This window comes from Heptranchias perlo, chromosome 34 (assembly GCF_035084215.1).
Source record: "Heptranchias perlo isolate sHepPer1 chromosome 34, sHepPer1.hap1, whole genome shotgun sequence".
Taxonomy (NCBI): domain Eukaryota; kingdom Metazoa; phylum Chordata; class Chondrichthyes; order Hexanchiformes; family Hexanchidae; genus Heptranchias; species Heptranchias perlo.
Window position 1 is genome coordinate 4,150,185 of NC_090358.1, and position 20,399 is coordinate 4,170,583.

General features: G+C 45.7%; 1 protein-coding gene across 18 annotated transcripts in view; it reads left to right on the plus strand.

Annotated features, from left to right (window-relative positions):
• The window catches only part of tle3a (TLE family member 3, transcriptional corepressor a), an 81,405-nt gene that overhangs the window by 19,620 nt on the left and 41,386 nt on the right, over positions 1–20,399 (plus strand). For 11 of the 18 annotated variants that reach the window (XM_067971304.1, XM_067971308.1, XM_067971306.1 and 8 more), the window contains 2 exons: positions 8,171–8,233; positions 10,501–10,605. In XM_067971304.1, the coding sequence (XP_067827405.1) occupies positions 8,171–8,233; positions 10,501–10,605 (168 nt within the window). The remainder of the gene's footprint in view (positions 1–8,170; positions 8,234–10,500; positions 10,606–20,399) is intronic. The other 7 variants (XM_067971310.1, XM_067971312.1, XM_067971313.1 and 4 more) reach the window with 1 other exon arrangement.

Here is a 20,399-nt window from a genome sequence, read left to right on the forward strand (position 1 = left end):
CACAGCCTGTCGTGGTCAAGGGAGGTGCAATTTCCATAATGATCTCAGGGACTGGTTCTCGCATAACCATGGTAACGTGAAAGGAGATGAATTGAGAATTTTTCTTGGCTGGAAATTGCCCGTTGGTGCTCCGGGGAGGGCTTGGTTGCCATCAAGGCCTTGATGGATGGATAATGTTACTGGGAGGTGTAATGCTTCATAAACTCTGCACTCTGCTGTTTTGGGCTTTGGTTCTGTCAGAGATTAATGGGCCTTGGTGGTGACAAACAGTTCAGATGTGGTTTTTAGAATCGACACCGCTTGTCTCATGAGTTGGCGGGGGGGGGTGGGGGGAGCGCGGAGGAGGGAGGAGAAGATAATTTTAGCGGTTCACTAGCATCTAGCTGAAGTATTTGTAGTTGGTAGGCTATCACTTAAATCTGGCATGTGACGGGAAGAACATAGGAACAGGAGTAGGCCATTCAGCCCCTCGATCCCGTTCCGCTATTCAATTAGATCATGGCTGATTTGGTATTTTAACTCCATTTACCCGCCTTGGTTCTGTAACCCTTAATACCCTTGCCTAACAAAAACGTATCAATCTTGGTTTTGAAATTTTCAATTGATCTTAAGCAAGGTTGGCTTGAACAGATGGGCATGAATTAATGCAGAATTTGACGACTATAAAGTTGTATTTATATCTGTGCTCTAGACTTATTCTGCCATGCACGGGAGAATTCTTCCTCTCTTCCACCCCCATTTATGTATGTTTTTCCTCCCACTTATAAATATTTGCAGTCTGTGCATTAATGGGTTTCTTTACATTTTTAGATATTTGTTTGACTAATCTGGCGGTGTGAGTAGACTCTGGCTTTTCCCCATAAAGGGGTGGGGGGAGGTGGAACGAAGTGAATTGGGGGGGGTGGTGGGGGTTAGGGGACAGGGATAAAAGGCAACCATTTAATTCCTGGGTCAAACGTAATGCAATCTCGAGGTAGTTTGAAGTGTAAATGAGGTTTTAGTGATTCACTACTCCGTATAGCAAAGTGCTAAAGGCATCTAGGGGCCAATTAAAAGGAACTACACTTCTCTGAATTGGCTGTTGACTGCTAGACATTAAGGCTTTCGGCAGTTCACGAAACAAAAACAAGCAAGTCTAAGGTTTGGCTAATAATTGTTAATTTGGCTGCTTGAAGCCTCTGTGACAATTGCTTACGTGAAAGAGGCCAGGGAATTCCCTCTCGTTGTATTTTTTTTTTGCCTGCGGGCGACGCTGTCCGCATCAGTCCGGGTTTTGGCTGTGCTGTAATGGAGACGTAAGTGGTGCCACAGTCTGTGGAGGAGCTGACTAGTGCCGCGAGCTACTTGGCCGTTCTCTTGGGCAGGTGAAGACGCTGGCGTTGGCAGCCATTTTTCTCGCTGGCCGTGGTCAGCGTCGCCGTGTCAGCCCTGGCTCGGTGGGCAGCGCACTCGCCTCCGAGTCGGAAGGTCGTGGGTTCAAGCCCCACCCCAGTGCCTTGAGCACGTAATCTAGGCCGACGCTCCCAGTGCTGAGGGAGTGCTGCACTGTCGGAGGTGCCGTCTTCCAGGTGAGACGTTAAACCGAGGCCCCCCCTCAGGTGGATGTAAAAGACCCCATGGCACTATTTTGAAGAACAGCAGGGGAGTTCTCCCTGTTGTCCTGGCCAATGTTCACCCCTCAAATCAGATTATCTGGTCATTATCACATTGCTGTTTGTGGGATCTTGCTGTGCGCAAATTGGCTGCCGTGTTGCCACAATAGTGACTGCACTTCAAAAAAAGTACTTAAATAGCTCTAAAGCGATTTGGGACGTCCTGAGGTCGTGAAAGGCGTTATATAAATGCAAGTTTGTTCTTCCTTTCCTGGAGGGTCTGAGCGATCGGCCACCCATCTGGGTCAGTGGTGAGGACTTTGCTTGCTGTCCTATACGACCCTACCCCACCCAGCAGGAAATGTCTTTGGCCAGCGACCGAGCGCAGCTGCTGGCTCCATTCTCTCACTGCTAGTAATCTCTCCCTAGACGTTCAAGGCATGAGATAAAATGCTGAGTGTTTTTTGTATTGGGGGATGGTGGGGGTGGGGGGTAGGATTATGATTTTGAACTAAGTGACAAAACAGACCAGTGAAACCATGTAGAGGAAAGAGAGCCTCATTTGTATAGCTCATTTATTACTTGTCTGCTGCAACCCCCAATAGAATTCTCTGTCCTCTGACTCCGGCCTCTTGTGTATTCGCCCCCTGTCCTTTGCCCCAATGCTGCCTCTGCGTCATACCCTGGAATTCCTTCCCCTAAACCCACTTCTGACCAAACCTTTGGACACCCCTCCTAATTTCTCCTCCTTTGGCATTTCCTTGCGCCTTTTATGAAGCACTTTGTGATGCGAAAGGTGCTATCTAAATCTAAATTGTTGGTGGTGTGTTTTGAGGTATGATTCTGGACCTGTGTGGAATAATTCCATCCTGGGGCAGCCCTGATGCAGGGGAGAAGCAAATTATTTGGGATGTGGGAAAATTTGCTCCAATAAAGAAATAAATTGCATTTATACAGCATCATCGGGACGTTCCAAAGCGCTTTCCACTCACAGAATTACTTTTGAAGTGTAGTCACTCTTGTAATCAAACGAGGCAGCCAATTTGCGCACAGCACGATCCCACAAACTGCAATGAGATAAATGGTTTTTGCGATGTTGGTTAAGGGATAAATATTGGCCAGGACCCCGGGGGAGAACTCCCCCTGCTCTTCTTCGAAATATTGCCATGGGATCTTTTACATCTACCCGAGAGGGCAGACGGGGCCTCGGTTTAACGTCTCATTCGAAAGACGGCACCTCCGACAGTGCAGCACTCCCTCAGTACTGCACTGGGAGTGCCGGCCTGGATTATGGGCTCAAATCTCTGGAGCGGGACTTGACCCCATGATTTTCTAGCGAGTGTGCTACCCACTGAGCAATGGCTGACACCATCAAAAAACACAGTAGGTCGGCAAAGCGAGAGGTTGAATTGACTATTTGGAAACAAGAGGCAGCTTTTATATTTTAACTTTTAGTTGCTCAGTAGGTGAACCATCTTATTCTCTTGTGCCTTTTTCAATTTGGAACATAAATATCCTCCCCCGAAATCTGTCCTATAAAGGACGGTTCTGCGTGTGGCATTAATCTGGACGGGAGGAGAGAGTTGCTGAAATGGAAGAGCAATTTCTGTAGCTATGGTGACAAACAGTTTAAAATAGTCAAATGTCACTCACTCTGAAAAGAGGGGCTGATCGTTCCAGAGAATCCTCACGGAGAGGCTGCCTCTCCGGAGAGAAGAATGAAGCTGTCGGGTTTTTTAATTGGGAGTTTCTTTTGAGGCTATAAATGTTTAATAGGGCTGGAATTATACGGCTCTCAATTTGCATATTGATAAACAGGAAGGCCTCAGTTCATTGTTTGAAGCCTCTTGGAAGAGTTTAAAGCACCTGAAAAGGGAGCCTGTCCCCGAGTCTCCGTGGTGCACTTACAAATATCTACAGTACCTAACGTAACTCCCGAGCCACTCAAAGGGGCGACGTAGATGGTGCAATGCAGATTCACCCGAATCTTACCGGGACTAAAAGGGTTACATTGAGGACAGGTTGCATCGACTCAGTTTGTATTCCCTCGAGTTTAGAAGATTGAGGGGTGATTAAATTGAGGTGTTTAAGATGATTAAAGGATTTGAAAGGGTAGATAGAGAGAAACTATTTTTCCTCTGGTGTGGTCCAGAACTAGGGGGCAGAACCTTAAAATTAGAGCTAGTCTGTTTAGGGGTGATGTCAGGAAGCACTTCTTCACACAAAGGGGAGTGGAAACCTGGAACTCTCTCCCCCAAAAAGCTGTTGAGGCTGGGGGGTGAATTGAAAATTTCAAAACTGAGATAGATAGATTTTTGTTGAGTGAGGGGATTAAGGGTTACAGAACCAAGGCGGGGCCTACGCCTGTTCCTATGTTCCTCATGTTTCTTTCTGTTGCTCTGACTGGGCTGGAGTCCAAAAGCATTGAAGTGTAAATTTGCACAAGCTACCTCTCGATGTCTGCCAGTGTTCTCAGTTCTGTGGCGTCTCCTTTTAAACAAATTCTGTTTTGGCTGTTAAATCGTGCGATAAGGAAATTCGACAATAGGACTGTAGCTAAGGCCTGAAGTTGCTTTTATACTGCATGTAAATATAAAGCAAACAAAAAAAAACTGCAAATGTTGGAAATCTGGAACAAAAAACAGAAAATACTGGACGCGCTCGACCGAGCCCGGTCACCTATCAGGGGAAAGAACAGGCAGGTTAACCTTTCAGGTAGAACATCATCATTGTGTTGGCTCCTGGCCTGTGCATCTCATGCATCCCTTTTGAAAGTTACTATTGAGTCTGCTTCCACCACCCTGTCACCCATTCCAGATCATCATAACTCGCTGCGTCTCTGATAATTGGGTTCTTTAAATTACCGAGAGTTGTTGATTGAGAGTAGCAAGTATTAAGATTCAGCAACAGTATCTTGCATTTATTTAGGGCTTCTAATAGGCACCCTGGACCCAAAGCCTGGTCAAACAGCTGGATTTTGCTGATGGCCTTGGGGGAGAGGAAGTGGAGAGGTGGAGGTATTTAGGGAGCGAGTTCCAGAGCACGCAGAGCACGATGGTGGGGTGAAGGGATGGGGGATGCACTTCAGGAAATAATTCATTTGTACAAGAGGTGTTTTGGGGTGACATTGAGTATATTCAACACTGAGATTGATAGTTTTTGCACTGTGAGGGAGTCGAGGGATATGGGGATCAGGCGGGAAAGTGGAGTTGAGGTCGAAGATCAGCCATGATCTGATTGAATGGCGGAACAGGCTCGAGGGGCCGTATGGCCGACTCCTGCTCCTATTTCTTATGTTCTTATGATTTGAGAGTTGGTTTAAGGCACCATACATAGACGCAAATTCGGACTTCCCTAAAATTGTATCTGCGTAGTTGATAGTTTCTTGAAGAAATGTGCGTTGATTTTAAACTACGTGTTTATTCTGCATTTTTCTCGGTTGCCCCTACACCCTTAAAGATGGCACCTCCTGTTGGTGGGGCAATTTCATGCCAGCACAAGTCTATGCATAATTGCAATGAGAGTGGGCATTCTTTGTGAGGGAGTGTGTGTTCACCTGCAGGCCGATTACAACAAAGTCTGCTCTGGGCCTCATCTGACGGCCATTGTATACACGGTCAGCAAAGAGCGGGAACCCTGTTTTAGGCGACTGTTGTCTTCTCCCAGATGAGAATTAATCCACATCGACTTGCCTGTTGAGAAAGAAAAGAAAGACTTGCATTTATCTAGCGCCTTTCACGACCTCAGGCTGTCCAAACGCGCTTTACAGCCAATGAAGTACATTTGAAGTGTAGTCACTGTTGTAATGTAGGAAACGTGGCAACCAATTTGTGCACAGCAAGATCCCACAAACAGCAATGTGATAATGACCAGTTAATCTGTTTTATGTGTTGGTTGAGGGATGGGAGAACTCCCCTGCTCATCTTCAAAATAGTGGCATGGGATCTTTTATGCCCACCAGAGGGGGCAGACGGGGCCTCGGTTTAATGTCTCAGCCAAAATACGGCACCTCCAACTGCAGTACTCCCTCAATACTGCACTGGGAGAGTCGGTCTAGATTTTTGTGCTTAAGGCTCCAGAGTGGGATTTGAACCCACAACCTACTGACTCTGAGGCGAGAGTGTTACCCACTGAGCCATGGCTGACACTAGCTCAGCTCTTATTCCGTACAGACCAGGGATTGAACCTGGGCAGGGGGCGTGGGGGGCCTCCTGTTTTGTATAGTAGAATATCACACTCTGGTGCATTTGCTCCTTGAGCCATCACACCGTTCCCAACCTTCACTCTTAATAAATGTAAAAAGATCACCCTGAATAGAAACCTGCAAAGACCAACGGGGAGGGGGGAAATGTCCCTGCGTTCCGCAACACCGCGGAGATCCCATGTGCAAATCCACATTGTAATGAGATGCACTTTTCACTGAAGTGTCTTGGATCTTGTGTTTCCTCGCCCTGCTCTGGAAAGCTGCCAGCCACTCTTGCGAAGCTTAAAAGCTGGTTGGAGACTGGCACTGATGGAAGTTTGCAGTAGATATCCTGCTTCCCTTAGTGTGGAGTACAGTGTTTGGCAGGTGGTGATGGGAGGGGGGTGGTGGTGGTGGTGGTGGTGAGAGGGGTGAAGGGGGGGGACTTCCCAAAATGATTATTGCAAATTTATGTCAGCTGCTCTTTGAGAATTGTTTGATGTTTTCTACTTAAGTTGGGCCAATTTTAAAACAATTTTTGGCTCCATCCCATCCTGGTGGAAGCCGACTGCCATTGCCTAAAGAGTCAGCACTTCGGAGTGTGAAGATAACTTGTAGGGAGCGAGATGTTAAATTTATTTATGGGCTGAAATAGCACAAAGCTGCCCTTTGTGCTTTATTGAGTGAACAAAAGGGTGGATTCTCCTTGTCACGGCCTGTAACAGCTCCTGGAAGTATATGTGCAGGATCTCTCCTCTCGTTCTTTCTCTTTCTCTTTTCTCTCTCTCCCCCCTTTCCCCCGCCACCTTCAACATGTCTTACATTATATAGAGCTGGTTTTACATGAACCTTCACGTTTGGGAAATTGTATGTTGTCAGCGTGTTCCGATGGTGCACAATTAGATGGAGCACGAGTCCTCACCCCTCCCTCCCTCCCCCCAAACCTGCATTGGTGGGCACAGAATGTTGAAGTTGGATCAGAGGCCATTTTTACAGCTGTTTGACATGAAAGATTACATGCAGGCTCATGTCAGGAGGGAAAGGAATGTTCGCCTTTTGGCAGTTGTGTCTTTTAATGAAACTTTAATAGCTGTCTCCATGAGCTGAGGTGTACAAAAATGAGCCTTTTGAAGTACAGAGGAAAGCACAATTACTGTCTGTCTAAATACAGGTGCTTGTGAAATTTATGGTGTTGTATGAGGAATGTGTTCAGCAATGGCAAATAGCATCACATTGTCAAGAATGATGGTTTCTAAGCCAAGGAGCTTTGAGCTTGCTGAAGTCTTTCTCCCCTGCTGCCCGTGATCTCCAAGTCAGGGACTCCTTGGAGATTAATTTTTAACATAGCCAAGTTATTGTGCTTGGTTATATGACGATCTGCTCATTTAATTGGACAGCTTGGAGAATTGCATGTTTAATCAAATGGAACCAGAAGAAAAATCCTTTTGACTTTTAGAGCACTTAGACTATACCCAGGATGCTCTCCAGTGCCTAGTTAAGGTGCTGGGGGCTTTGTGTAAAATACAATCCCATTTTAAGGTTCCTAATTGGAAAAAGCACACTTGGCTCCCTAGTGTTGGCTCCTCTCGCTTGTGATTGGGGATTGGTGAGTCCGTAACCTTGTCACTTATGAGGGGTTGGAGAAGAAGGAAACTAATTCACCTTGTGATACAGTTGTCGGCTGATGACTAAGCCAGCATGTTCCCATGGCAACGGCCTATCGCGCATGCCCTGTGTCAAGGACACAATCCCCTCATTTTTCCCCCCCCCCCCCCCCCCCTCCCCATTTTCGGGTAGTTTTGGCGATGAAACGGCAAAGCAATTTCTGATGGTTGAGCAGTGACCTCCACTGAAAGTTGTGGGCTTTAGGCAAGGATAGGATTCGATGTGGTGCCCAAACCATCAAATAACCTGCTGCGTGTGTGAGAGGAACAGCCATTTGGCCTGGGACCAATTGTATTTACCACCCTGTTTGAGATCAGCTAACTCTGCACAGATTGGTGGGGAGGGGTCGGGAGGGAGTTGAACCTGGGACCACCTTCCCTGTATGGTTCAGTTCTACACTGGGAAGCGTACTGGCCAACTGAGCTTTTATGACCTTCCTTGATGGGTAATACTCACAGGAGTAGGCTATTGGATCTATCTCTCCTGCTCTGCTATTTTTGTTGGTCAGGGCAGCTGGATATTTTAGCCCTAATTCCTGGCCTTTTCTCCATATCTGTACAATAGATACTTGGGGAAATAAGGGTATTGCTCTTTAAAGTACCTCAATTTACTTTGTATTTAGGGCCTTCTGGAACAGTGTGTTTCATGTTCTCTCAACGCTGTGCGAAGAGATTTTTCTCAAAAGCTAATCAACTTTTTCTTTTTTTTTCCCCCCCTCCCTCGTGCTCAGACTGAGATTGCTAAAAGGCTAAACACAATCTTGGCACAAATCATGCCTTTTCTTTCACAAGAGGTAAGTGATGCTGCTCAATCTTCTCGTTATTGCTATTTTTATCACTGTGTAAGAATAAAAGCGTAAAAAAATTCTTCTGTGTTCAATTTGCCTCCTGTAAGTGTACCTTTCCCCTAAGCAATGTCTCAACCCCTTTCTGTCTCTTCTACCCCGCCCCCCGCCACCGGCAAAATGCATTGTATATACGTCCTATCTCTGTTATCTTGATATTGGTGGCCAAATCCTGTCTGTTAATCCACCCTCCATTAAGAATTAGAAGTTATAGTTGCCCAGGTCCAAGTAGCTGGAGCTTGTATGTCCAATGGTCCATTAGCCCACTTACATGATGTAGTCTAGCTGGACTTCCATGGGGGTCTTCTCTTCCCGCTCAGTTGTCCATCCAAAACGGCACATGTAAGTGCTCGACCACTGGTTGAAATAGAATGCTATCTCTGCTCGGGTGTCGGTAGGGACATGGGGAGGAGGAGAAGGGTGCTGGAGGAAGAAATTGGCCAGAGTTCCTGCTATCTATTGGCCTCTGCTGAAAAGTACATGTGAGTGACTGTCTGTGGACAGATTTCATCTTTGTTGTGATGCACCCCATGGTTAATAGCTTGCTGATACTGTTATGTCGAGGTTTACGCGTGAACATAGGAACAGAAGCGGGTCACTCAGCTCCTCGAGCCTGTCTCAACCTTCCGTTAGATCATGGCTGATCTGTACCTCAACTCCATTTACCTGCCTTTGCTCCATATCCCTCGATACCCTCGCCCAACAGAAACCTATCGATCTCGGTCTTGAAAATTTCAGTTGACCCCCCCCAGCATCCAGACATTTGGGAGAGCGAGTTCCAGATTTCCAATACCCTTTATGTGAAACAGCGATTTCTGTTTTCACTCTTAAATGGCCTAGTACTAATTTTTTCTGGGTGCGAAATGGAGGCATTGGCCGAGCTCAGTGATTGGGGAGCTGTGACTCCTTGCTCTGGCTCCTCCACTGCCGATTGGTAGTGCCACCTTGGCACATCCATTGCCCTATCCCAATTCCAATGTTGACTAGTTGTTTCTCCCACTGGAGGTGAGGCGGGGAGGAAGGAGAATCCAGTCCTGCTTCTGGTGACCCGTTTGACCCAGTGCCACTGGCCAAAGCCACTCGTGCCCCCTACACGGGGCACGCACTTGCCAGAAGTACAATTTCAAAATTATGCGAGCGACACCAAATTGGGACGTATAGTTAATACTGAGGGGGTCCGCGACAAAATACCAGAAGACGTTAATAAACTTGCACAAAGGGTGTGTAAATGGCAAATAAATTTCACTATAGATAAGTGTGAGGTGGTGTATTTTAGTAGGAGGAATAAGGAGGTCACATACTGCTTGGATAATAAGAGTCTAAGTGGGGTAGAGGAGCAGAGGAGTCTGGGGGTACAGATACACAAATCACTGAAAGTGGCGACACAAGTTAACAAGGCCATTAAAAAAATGCAAACAAAACGCTAAGGTACATTTCTGGAGGAATAGAATTGAAAAGCAGGGAAGTTACGTTAAACTTGTATAGAACCTTGGTTAGACCACACCTGTGTTCTCCATATTACAAAAAGGATATCGAGGCATTGGCGAAGGTGCAAAAAAAGATTTACAAGAATGATACCAGAACTGAGAGGTTATAAATATCAGGAAAGATTGAACAGGCTGGGGCTCTTTTCTCTAGAAAAGAGAAGGCTGAGGGGTGACCTGAATGGAGGTCTTTAAAATTATGAAGAGGTTGGAACGGGTAGATGTAGAGATGTTTCCACTTGCGGGGGAGTCCAAAACTAGGGGTCATGTGTATATATAAGATAGTCACTAATAAATCCAATAGGAAATTCAGGAGAAACTTCTTAACCCAGAGAGTGGTGAGAATGTGGAACTTGCTACCACAAGGAGTAGTTGAGGTGAATAACATGGATGCATTTAAGGGGAAGCTAGATAAACACATGAGGGAGAAAGGAATAGAAGGATATGCTGATAGGGTGAGATGAAGTAGGAAGGGAAGGAGGCTCATGTGGAGCGTAAACACCAGCATGGACCAGTTGGGCCGAATGGCCTGTTTCTGTGCTGTAAATTCGTGTCTTTAAGTTTAGCAATCATTTCTCTACGCAGTTTCCCGTCACGTGGAATTTAGTTACCTTCCAAGTGTTGAACCTTTCTAACGGTGGTTTATCCTAGTTATCTTGTAATACTTTGATTCTCAAGCTGCACGTTAATTCCTGAACAGTGTGTTGATTTTTTTTTCCCCCCCTCTCGCAGCACCAACAACAAGTGGCACAGGCTGTCGAACGTGCCAAGCAGGTGACTATGACGGAGCTGAATGCGATCATCGGGGTACGTGGAGTTCCCAATCTGCCTCTCACAGTGTGTACACCCTCTTCTTATTACTTGACGCTATTCAAGAGTGAACTTTGCAGTCTCCTTTTGGAAGGATGGCGGGCTTTAGTGATCAAAACAATTGACCACAAAAATTCCTCTCCACCAGCAATAAACGTCAGTGAAGCTTATCGGCATAAGTAAAATTGCCAGTTGTAGTCCTCATTCAAGAACAGCTTCTCGGTTGAGTTGCCTTTCGAACGGGGAAGTGTTGAAACTTTTTTTTTTTTGCAGTAGCTTATTATGGTCATCTTGAGGCACTTTAAATATGAATGCTAAGCTGCCCTGTTAACTCCTGAACAGCGCACTGACCCTGGCTCTCTGTGGATTCAAATCACAGCTATTGTTCGAGGTTCCTCTCCTTGCAACTGGTGCAATTCTCATTGCCTCTGGCCGTGCTGCAATATCCCACCGGTAATGCGGAAGAACGTTTATTATCCCCCTCTCTTTCTCTCCCACTCCCACTCCCTCTCCCCACCCAATCACGGAGGAAAAAGTTGGAACTAGCCTTTGAGTCTGGTGAATACATGCTCGCACCATCACTGCATCTCAAAACGTAGTTAATTTTTGAGATCTTTGCTGCATAGGGCTGTATATTGTACAAAGGGGGCATTTTTTTCCAATTCTTCTTATCCTTGTATCCTATGCAGATTTTTGGAAACGTTCGTGAAAATTATTGGGGTTCTCTTCTTTCGCCCCCCACCGAAAAAATCACGGACCTTGAGTTCTGTGTTTTTTGTGGAAGGTTCCCATAGAGGGTCCTTGCTTAAAGCAGGACGTTGAAAGATTAATCAATAAGTCCGTCAGGAATGGAGAGCGACTCTCGTTTCAAGAGGCAACTGGACTTTGAAGCGCTGTCCTGTATCAAAAGATTGCTGCTGACCTTGAAATGTCAAAGGGACCTCAGTCATGTCATTAGTAAAGGGTGTGGGTGGGTGGATGATATTTTTAATCTTGCATCCCTATGAACTGTGGAAAAATACTTTCCAATACCACTCTTTTTTTTGCCCCATCCAAACTGGAGTGGTCCATGAAGCGCTGGTAACGGTGCTGGTAATAATTTGAGGAGATTGAAGGCAGAGTATTGCAGAAAGGGAGCATCGGTGCCGTTTTTCCCCCTCTATATTGTTTGGTCAGCTAACACACGAAATTAAGCCCCAGGGACGGTGCTGGTTCCCCAGTTTAGTGGCATGTATTGGGGTTCATTGACGGAGGCCGGTTGAGTTCGGAAGTCCCTTACGATTGGTGGAGACTGAAATTATGCAAAACCAAAAAAAAAAAAGGGGCCTGCCACTTTAAAACCTGATTGGTAGTTCGATAGTCTGACGTAGTCAGTAATAGTTACTGTTCGCCCTCCTTTCAAGCTCTGACTGCACAATTGGCTCTGACAATGTTGTATTTTGATGAGAGTCGCTATAGAAATTAATTGGGTTGAATTAGTGTTTAGCACGTCTAATTACTGGTTTGGATGCTATGTGACAGTGCTGCAATTGGAGGTATTTGATGTGAAAGGACTGCTGTGTCTGTCATCAAGAGGATCTGGTTTGTGGCGGGGGGGGGTTAAAAATAAATTAACACTATCCACTGAGCATTAGCGATTTGTGCAAAGAAGTAACTGGGAAAAGGAGACAAACCTGCATCAAATATATTTAGGCTGCATAGAAGGCCTGGTGACATGTACGTACTTTTTCGCCCAAACCTATAAATTGATCAGCTCACTTAAGATTCTTTTTTTTCCGATCCCTGAAGATAAGGGAATCGATACACCCTGATCTTCCTGGAGCTCGCTTAATGCTTTTAAAAGGTTTTTTTTTGTAGTGGCAAGATGTGTAGGAGGCTGAAGAATGAAGTAGTCACGGTTTGATTAGCCTCCTTTTTAAGCGGTGGTAGAGAGGTCAGGGGGCGGGTCATGGCAGCTGGAGGGAGATATTGGAATTCAATTAAGGCAAATGAGCTAGGCCTGTGACCCCCATTTTAGAGGTAATTGCTTCCTCAAATCTGACTGAATACAACTGTTGGGCTGTCATTAAGCAGGCAAGCCATTCAATCAGCTTGTCTGATGAACCTTCGCAAGGCTGGAATTAAGGGCAATCAAGGAGCACCTCTGCTGTGGTTCTGTGCTTGACAGCACTCTCGCAAAGCAGAGTCATTCAGGCGTAGGCTTTTTGTCTTGTAAAGAGAGCTGAGACTTCATTCATCGAGTGGGGGGGTGCCTAAAATGGCCCTTCCCCCTCACCCCCTCCCTCCCCCTCCAGAAAAGGCCTCTGGTGGTCTCTCTCTTTAAAATCCTAGCGTTAATTGTAAGCCAATCCAGTTAGCCAGCCCTATAGGGTGTGCTTTGTCCTGCCGCGTAGCTAATGATGGAGGTCTACCTTAATTTTCACACTTTTTTTTAGCTATTGATTTGAGGGAATTTGGTCTTAAAGTGAGGCCTAATCATTAGGATTAAAATGGTTTGTGCGCCTTGCATCTGACTGTTTTCTGTTTTCTCTTCAGTCCTCGTCTCTCCCCTCCCCGTAGTCGAGAGAACTTTCAAAGTATAGGCTGCCAATCGTGTTTGGAAAGGGGGAGGAGAAAGGGTCCGATTTTTGCACCACAGATGTCAATTGTGAATTTTGAGACTGTGTTGCCTTTTTTTGAATTCCTCCCCCACTTTTTTTTTTCTGCTCGTCTTTTATCTCTAACTTTCCGGCTGTCTCCTCCCTCTGATATTTTTCTGGTATGAAATATGCGAGCAGCCTGGCCTTCGAAATAATCTGCTTTTTAGCTCGCTGTGTTCCTAATTGTGATCAGGAGACTGAAATGTAAACCATCCTTTCAAAATGTTTGGCAGTGATGGTGGAAAATGTACAAAAATAAAATTTTGTTGAGGGTATTTGCCTATTTTTTTTTTTAAGGCCGTACTTTTGAATGTAATTTTTTTTTTCTTTAAATCTCTCAATGTTTGAACAGCCCTGACTTGTTTGCCTCTGTGGGTCAGTAACTTTGTCTTTCGGTTATGCAAGGAAAAGCACCATGTTGCCTTCTCGTGGAGATGCTACTGTGTGAAGGAGGCTAGCGTTTTTTGTTCCTGGAACATGTTACAAAAGAGTAAAACCTCATCGCTGATAAGTAACGGCAGTGCAGACATAAACAGTCTGGACACGTTGTACTCTTGTCTATTTCTTTTTTTTTGCTCCCTCAAATTTAATCTTCAACCAGAGAAATTCTCGGAATAATTTTCCAGCAGAACAAACAAAGCATTCATTTCCACTCTTCCTTCACGGGTCACCTCACCAATTCTGAAGTTCACTGATCCATGTAGACCTGACTGACATCCCGGTCAAACTCCATTGTTGCCTTAGGCTGCTTTTTTTTCCCCTCTCTCTCTCTCTCTTTCTCTCGTTGCTGTTACCTTTTGGGTGTGTTGGGGCCTATTTAAATAAATCTTCGCTTTCTTCTGCTGTGCCTAGAGCTATAATGGCCCGACTCTACCCGATTGCAAATCTCTGCTGCTGAGTTTTATTGTTCACGTAGGAACAGGAGGAGGCCATTCAGCCCCACGAGCCTATTCCGACATTCAATTAGATCACGGCTGATTTGTATGTTAACTCCATTTACCCGCCTTGGTTCCGTAATCCTTAATATCGTTGCCTAACAAAAGCCTAGCAATCTCAGTTTTGAAAGTTTCAGTTGACCCCCAGCCTCAACAGTCTTTTGGGGGAGAGAGTTCCAGATTTCCACTCCCTTTTGTGTGAAGAAGTGCTTCCTGACATCACCCCTGAATGGCCTGGCTCTAATGTTAAGGTTATGCCCCCTTGTTCTGGACTCCCTCCACCAGAGGAAATAGTTTCTCTCTATCTACCCTATCAAATCCTTTAATCATCTTAAACGCCTCAATTAGATCACCCCTTAAACGTCCATACAAACTTAGTCTATGCAACCTGTCCTCATAATTTAACTCTTAGCCCCGGTATCATTCTAGTGAATCTGTGCTGCATCCCCTCCAAGGCCAATATATCTTCCTGAGGTGCAGCGATTTATAAGAGGCAGCTTGACTGGCTAATACTCCATTGCCGCACTTCTGCCAGCTGAAAATGTACTTTTTTTTTTTTGTTTCTGGAGGAGTCTGGCTTTTGACTGCCCAAAGGTGGCATCATGGATCCGGGCAGAGCAGATGGCAGCTGGGTTGCCCATCCCACCTCAAGTCTGTCTCCATCCCCATTGCAGAGTGCAGGACAGTAACCGACACTGTATGTTGACCATTATGTCTTGTCTGTGTCGGCCGTGGCTCAGTGGGTAGCACTGCCGCCACAACCTTCGAGTCGGAAGATTGTGGGTTCAAGCCCTACTCCAGAGACTTGAGCACAAAATGTAGCTTGGCACTCCAGTGCAGTACTGAGGGAGTGCTGGACTGTTGGAGGTGCTGTCTTTCAGATGAGACGTTAAACCCCGTCTGCCCTCAGGTGGACGTAAAAGATGCCATGGCACTATTTTGAAGAAAAGCAGGGGAGTGTCCTGTCCAATAATTATCCCTCAACCAACGTCACTTTTAAAAAAAAAACACATGTTCTGGTCATTTATCACATTGCTGATTGTGGGATCTTGCTGTGCGCAAATTGGTTGCTGTGTTTCCTACATTACAACAGCGACCACACTTCAAAAAGTACTTCATTGGCTGTAAAATGCTTTGGGACGTCCTGGGGTTGTGAAAGGCGCTATATAAATGCAAGCCTTTCATTCTTGCTGAAGCCAGTTTGATGAGGAAACATGCCATGGCAGTGGGGAGTTCTACAATGGACTCGTTTTGTCCCTGGAGGGATTAGGGGATGTTTAACCACCTTTTTTATGTATTTTTTTTAAAAAAATTCCTGAAATTAATTTTTTACTTCTTAAAAGAAAAGCTCTCGTGTCAGATGCTGCCCACATTGATTTGTTTTCTTCTGGCTGAAGCCCTGTTTAGCCGTAAAAGTTCTGAAGCATTTGTGGTCATTCTGCCCTGGGCGTGACTAATGTTCCGGGCACCAGAAGCACTGGCGGTCTCGGGGTGGAAGGCTTGTGGCCTTTGAATAGGCCTCAGTCATGGTGGCCAGTCATAACCTCTCATTAGGCCACACAAACCCTATCAGGAAAGACTGAACAGGCCAGGGGCAGAAGGCTGAGGGGTAATCGAGGTCTTTAAAATAATGAAAAGGTCGTAGAGAAGCTGTTTCCATTTGTGGGGGAGACCAAAACTAGAGGCCATAAATATAAGATAGTCACTAATAAATCCAATAAGGAATTCAGGAGAAACTTCTTCACCCAGAGAGTGGTGAGAATGTGGAACTTACTTTCACAGGGAGTAGTTGAGGCGAATAACATGGGGGAAGGTAAATAAGTACATGAGGGAGAAAGGGATAGAAGGATATACTGATGGGGTGAGATGAAGTAGGGTGGGAAGACACTCGTGTGGAGCATAAACACCGGCATGGACCAGTTGGGCCGAATGGCCTGTTTCTGTGCTGTGGTGTTCCCCAGGGGTCGGTGCTGGGACCAATGCTTTTCTTGATATATATTAATGACTTGGACTTGGGTGTACAGGGCACAATTTCAAAATTTGCAGATGACTTGGAAGTGTAGTAAACGGTGAGGAGGATAGTGATAGACTTCAAGAGGATATAGACAGGCTGGTGGAATGGGCGGACACACGGCAGATGAAGTTTAACATGGAGAAGTGCGAAGTGATACATTTTGGCAGGAAGAATGAGAGGCAATATAAATTAAATGGTACAATCCTAAAGGGGGTGCAGGAACAGAGAGACCTGGGGGTTTATGTGCACAAATCTTTGAAGGTGGTAGGACAGATTGAGAAAGTGGTTAAAAAAGCATACGGGATCCTGGGCTTTATAAATAGAGGCATAGAGTACAAAAGCAAGGAAGTTATGTTGAACCTTTATTACAAGAGGTTTTGAGTACAGGAGTAAAGATGTCTTACTGCAATTATATAGGGCCTTGGTGAGACCACACCTGGGGTATTGGATTCCTTACCTAAGAGAGGATATACTTGCCACAGAGGGAGTGCAATGAAGGTTCACCAGACTGATTCCTGGGATGGCGGGATTGTTGTATGAAGAGAGATTGAGTCGACTGGGCCTGTATTCTCTGGAGTTTAGAAGAATGAGGTGTGATCTCATTGAAACGTACAAAATTCTTACAGGGCTAGACAGGGCAGATGCAATGAGGATGTTTCCCCCTGGCTGGAGAATCTAGAACCAGAGGTCACAGTCTCAGAATAAAGGGCAGGCCATTTAGGACTGAGATGAGGAGAAATTTCTTCACTCAGAGGGTGGTGAATCTTTGGAATTCTCTATCCCAGAGGGCTGTGGAGGCTCAGTCATTGAGTACATTCAAAACAGAGATCGATAGATTTCTAGATATTAAAGGCATCAAGGGATATAGGGATGGTGCAGGAAAATGGCGTTGAGGTAGAAGATCAGCCATGATCTTGTTGAATAGAGCAGCAGGCACGAGGGGCTGGATGGCCTACTCCTGCCCCTGTTTCTTATGTTTATAAAATACTGGTTCAACTTTGCACTTTGGGATGGATGTGAAGGCCTTAGAGAGGGTGCAGAAAAGATTTACTAGAATGGTTCCAGGGATGAGGGACTTCAATTACCTGGATAGACTGGAGAATCTGGGGTTATTCTCCTTTTGAGCGGAGCAGATTAAGAGGAGATTTGATAGAAGTGTTCAAAATCATTAATGGTTTAGATAAAGTAAATAAAGAGAAACTGTTCCCATTGGTGGAAAGGTTGAGAACCGGAGGACACAAATTTAAGGTGATTGGCAAAAGACCCAAAGGCAAAATTATGAAAAACTTTTTTACACAGCAAGTGGTTATGATCTGGAATGCGCTGCTTGAAAGGGTGGTGGAAGCAGATTCATTCGTTGCTTTCAAAAAGAAATTGGATAAATTCTTGAAGGGGAAAAAATTTGCAGGGCTACGGGGAAAGAGCGGGAGAATGGGACTAACTGGATTGGTCTTAGAACTGGCACGGACTCGATGGGTTGAATGGCCTCCTGTGCTGTAACCATTCTAAATTCTTGTGTAAAATACTAGTGGCTTTGGACATAGTTTTTGGGAGCCTATTGTAAGTAAGTCTTTGTGGGGGGGGTGCAGAGGGAGAAGGAGTAGTGTGTACAGTGGGGAAAGAGTAACATGGCTATAGTATTCAAGTTTGAGGTATCTAGTGTAAAAGGAGTCCACTTACATGCTTGCCTCCATATTCAAAGTTTATATTTTTCAGGATCTAAATTTTGCATGTTCCTCCCCATTAGAATTGTCTCATGAATTCATTTGGATACAGCTTGTATAATTCCATAGAGCCATCACGCAGGACTTGAGGTGGTAATTTACACAAGACGCAAGCAGTGACGTACCCAGGACTTGAGCATTTAATCTCGGCTGACCCCACTTCACTGCGGTACTGGGGGAGTGCTGCGCTGTCGGAGGTGCCGTCCTTGCAGAAACTCCTGCTCAGGTGGACGTAAAAGGTCACATGACTTCATTTCTGTAAAAGAGCTGGGAGCTTTCCCAGTGTCCAGGAAAGCATTGATCCCTTGATCAACAACCCTAACACAGATTAACTGTGATGTGGAGATGCCGGTGATGGACTGGGGTGGACAAATGTAAGGAGTCGTACAACACCAGGTTATAGTTGGACTATAACCTGGTGTTGTACGACTCCTTACAGATTAACTGGTCATTCGTCTCAGTGCTGTTTGTGGGATTTTGCTGTGCACAAATTGGTTGCAGTGTTTACCCATATAAGTGACTGTACCTCAAAAGAAATTCATTGGATATGAAGTGCTTTAAACATCTTGAGACATGAAAAAGTGCTATATAAATGTAAATCTCTCTCTCTCTCTCTCTCTCTCTCTCTCTCTCTCTCTCTCTCTCTCTCTCTCTCTCTCTCTCTCTCTCTCTCTCTCTCTCTCTCTCCATCCATCCATTGTTTCCACTCTCTTTTACTCTTCCCAAATAAACAGCCTATAGGTAGTTTTAGTTGGGCCCAGACCTGGGGTTGCCAACTCTGGTTGGACTTATCCCTGAAGGTATCGTCACATGGCCCTCCCACCTCCAGCTGCCCCGGCATCTCCACATCACAGTTAATCTGTGTTAGGGTTGTTGATCAAGGGATCAATGCTTTCCTGGACACCGGGAAGGCTCCCAGCTCTTTTACGGAAATGAAGTCACGTGACCTTTTACGTCCACCTGAGCAGGAATTTCTGCAAGGACGGCACCTCCGACAGCGCAGCACTCCCCCAGTACTGCAGTGGAGTGGGGTCAGCCGAGATTAAATGCTCGAGTCCTGAGTACATCACTGCTTGCGTCTTGTGTAAATTACCACCACACTCCCGCCATTGGTCGCCCAATACGTCATTTCCCACGGCCAATCGGAAAGCGGACAAACTCTCCGTTACCTGATTGGATGATTCTTGACTTGTCGGTGTAACTGGTGACTGGTTGTGTCTGTGACTGGCCCTCCCCTCCCGTAGTACGTCAATGACACAGCTGCTATCGAGTACAGACGGTAACCTGGACCATATTTCCCATCTGACCGGAAACCACCTGGGGGTTAAAAATAAGTCAGCACATTTGCTGTTCGGAAATAAAATTTTTGTGTATGTGTGATATAAAATATAGTTAAAGGGGGTGGTAAAAGACCATAGACTCTCAATGCCCAGATCCTCTGGCAAACCTCAGTGAAAGTGAAGGCAGATGCTGGTAATTTGTGTTGGGTAATGAGCAAATGCAACACTTGTGCGGAAAGGACTGCTCCAGACTTCGATGTAGTGTGGGTTCCCTGGCTAGTTGGCACATACAGCAGCCACAGTAGATTTAAAGTATTGACGTTTAAGCAAACTGAGAGGGAAGCCTGCTGATGTACTGAGTCTGTCGTCTTGCACGGAATTTTCGAACATGTGCTTTTGAGTAATTTAATCCATGTGGCGTCTGCTTACAGGTTTTTTTTTTACACCTTGTGTTTTGAATTGCGATTGTTATAATATAACCTCTCCCAGTTCCCACCCTCAGGGGCCAGTTCACTCTGGGGTTGCAATGCCCCATTGCTTTCTGGTGCCTTCCCCAGGTTAGCCCTCCCCTGTCGGCAGGCTATGGGAAGGCGAGGTCAGCTGAGGCCTACCCTGTTCTCCCGTCTGATGTTCTCCGCACGGGAGCCCTCCAGTGTCGCTTGATCAGGAGCAGGAAAGCTGCCTGCTCTGTATCTCTCTTTCTCCTCGCTAGCTCCCTGGGACTGGGGGTGGGGGGCAGGCAGGCAGAGTGCAGGGGAAAAGGGCTAAGATAACTCAGCACAGATTGGACATAGAGCATGCAAGTGACCTTCATGGCGTGTCTGGACTGGGACCATTTGTTCCCAAGGATGGGTGAAACTAGAACTAGGGGGCATAATCTTAGAATAAGGGGCTGCTCTTTCAAAACTGAGATGAGGAGAAACTTCTTCACTCAGAGGGTGGTGGGTCTGTGGAATTTGCTGCCCCAGGAAGCTGTGGAAGCTACATCATTAAATAAATTTAAAACAGAAATAGACAGTTTCCTAGAAGTAAAGGGAATTAGGGGTTACAGGGAGCGGGCAGGAAATTGGTCATGAATTTAGATTTGAGGTTAGGATCAGATCAGCCATGATCTTATTAAATGGCGGAGCAGGCTCGAAGGGCCGATTGGCCTACTCCTGCTCCTATTTCTTATGTTTCTTTATGTTCTTATTTGAAATGCTTCACTTTCCCAGTGAGACACTTGGACA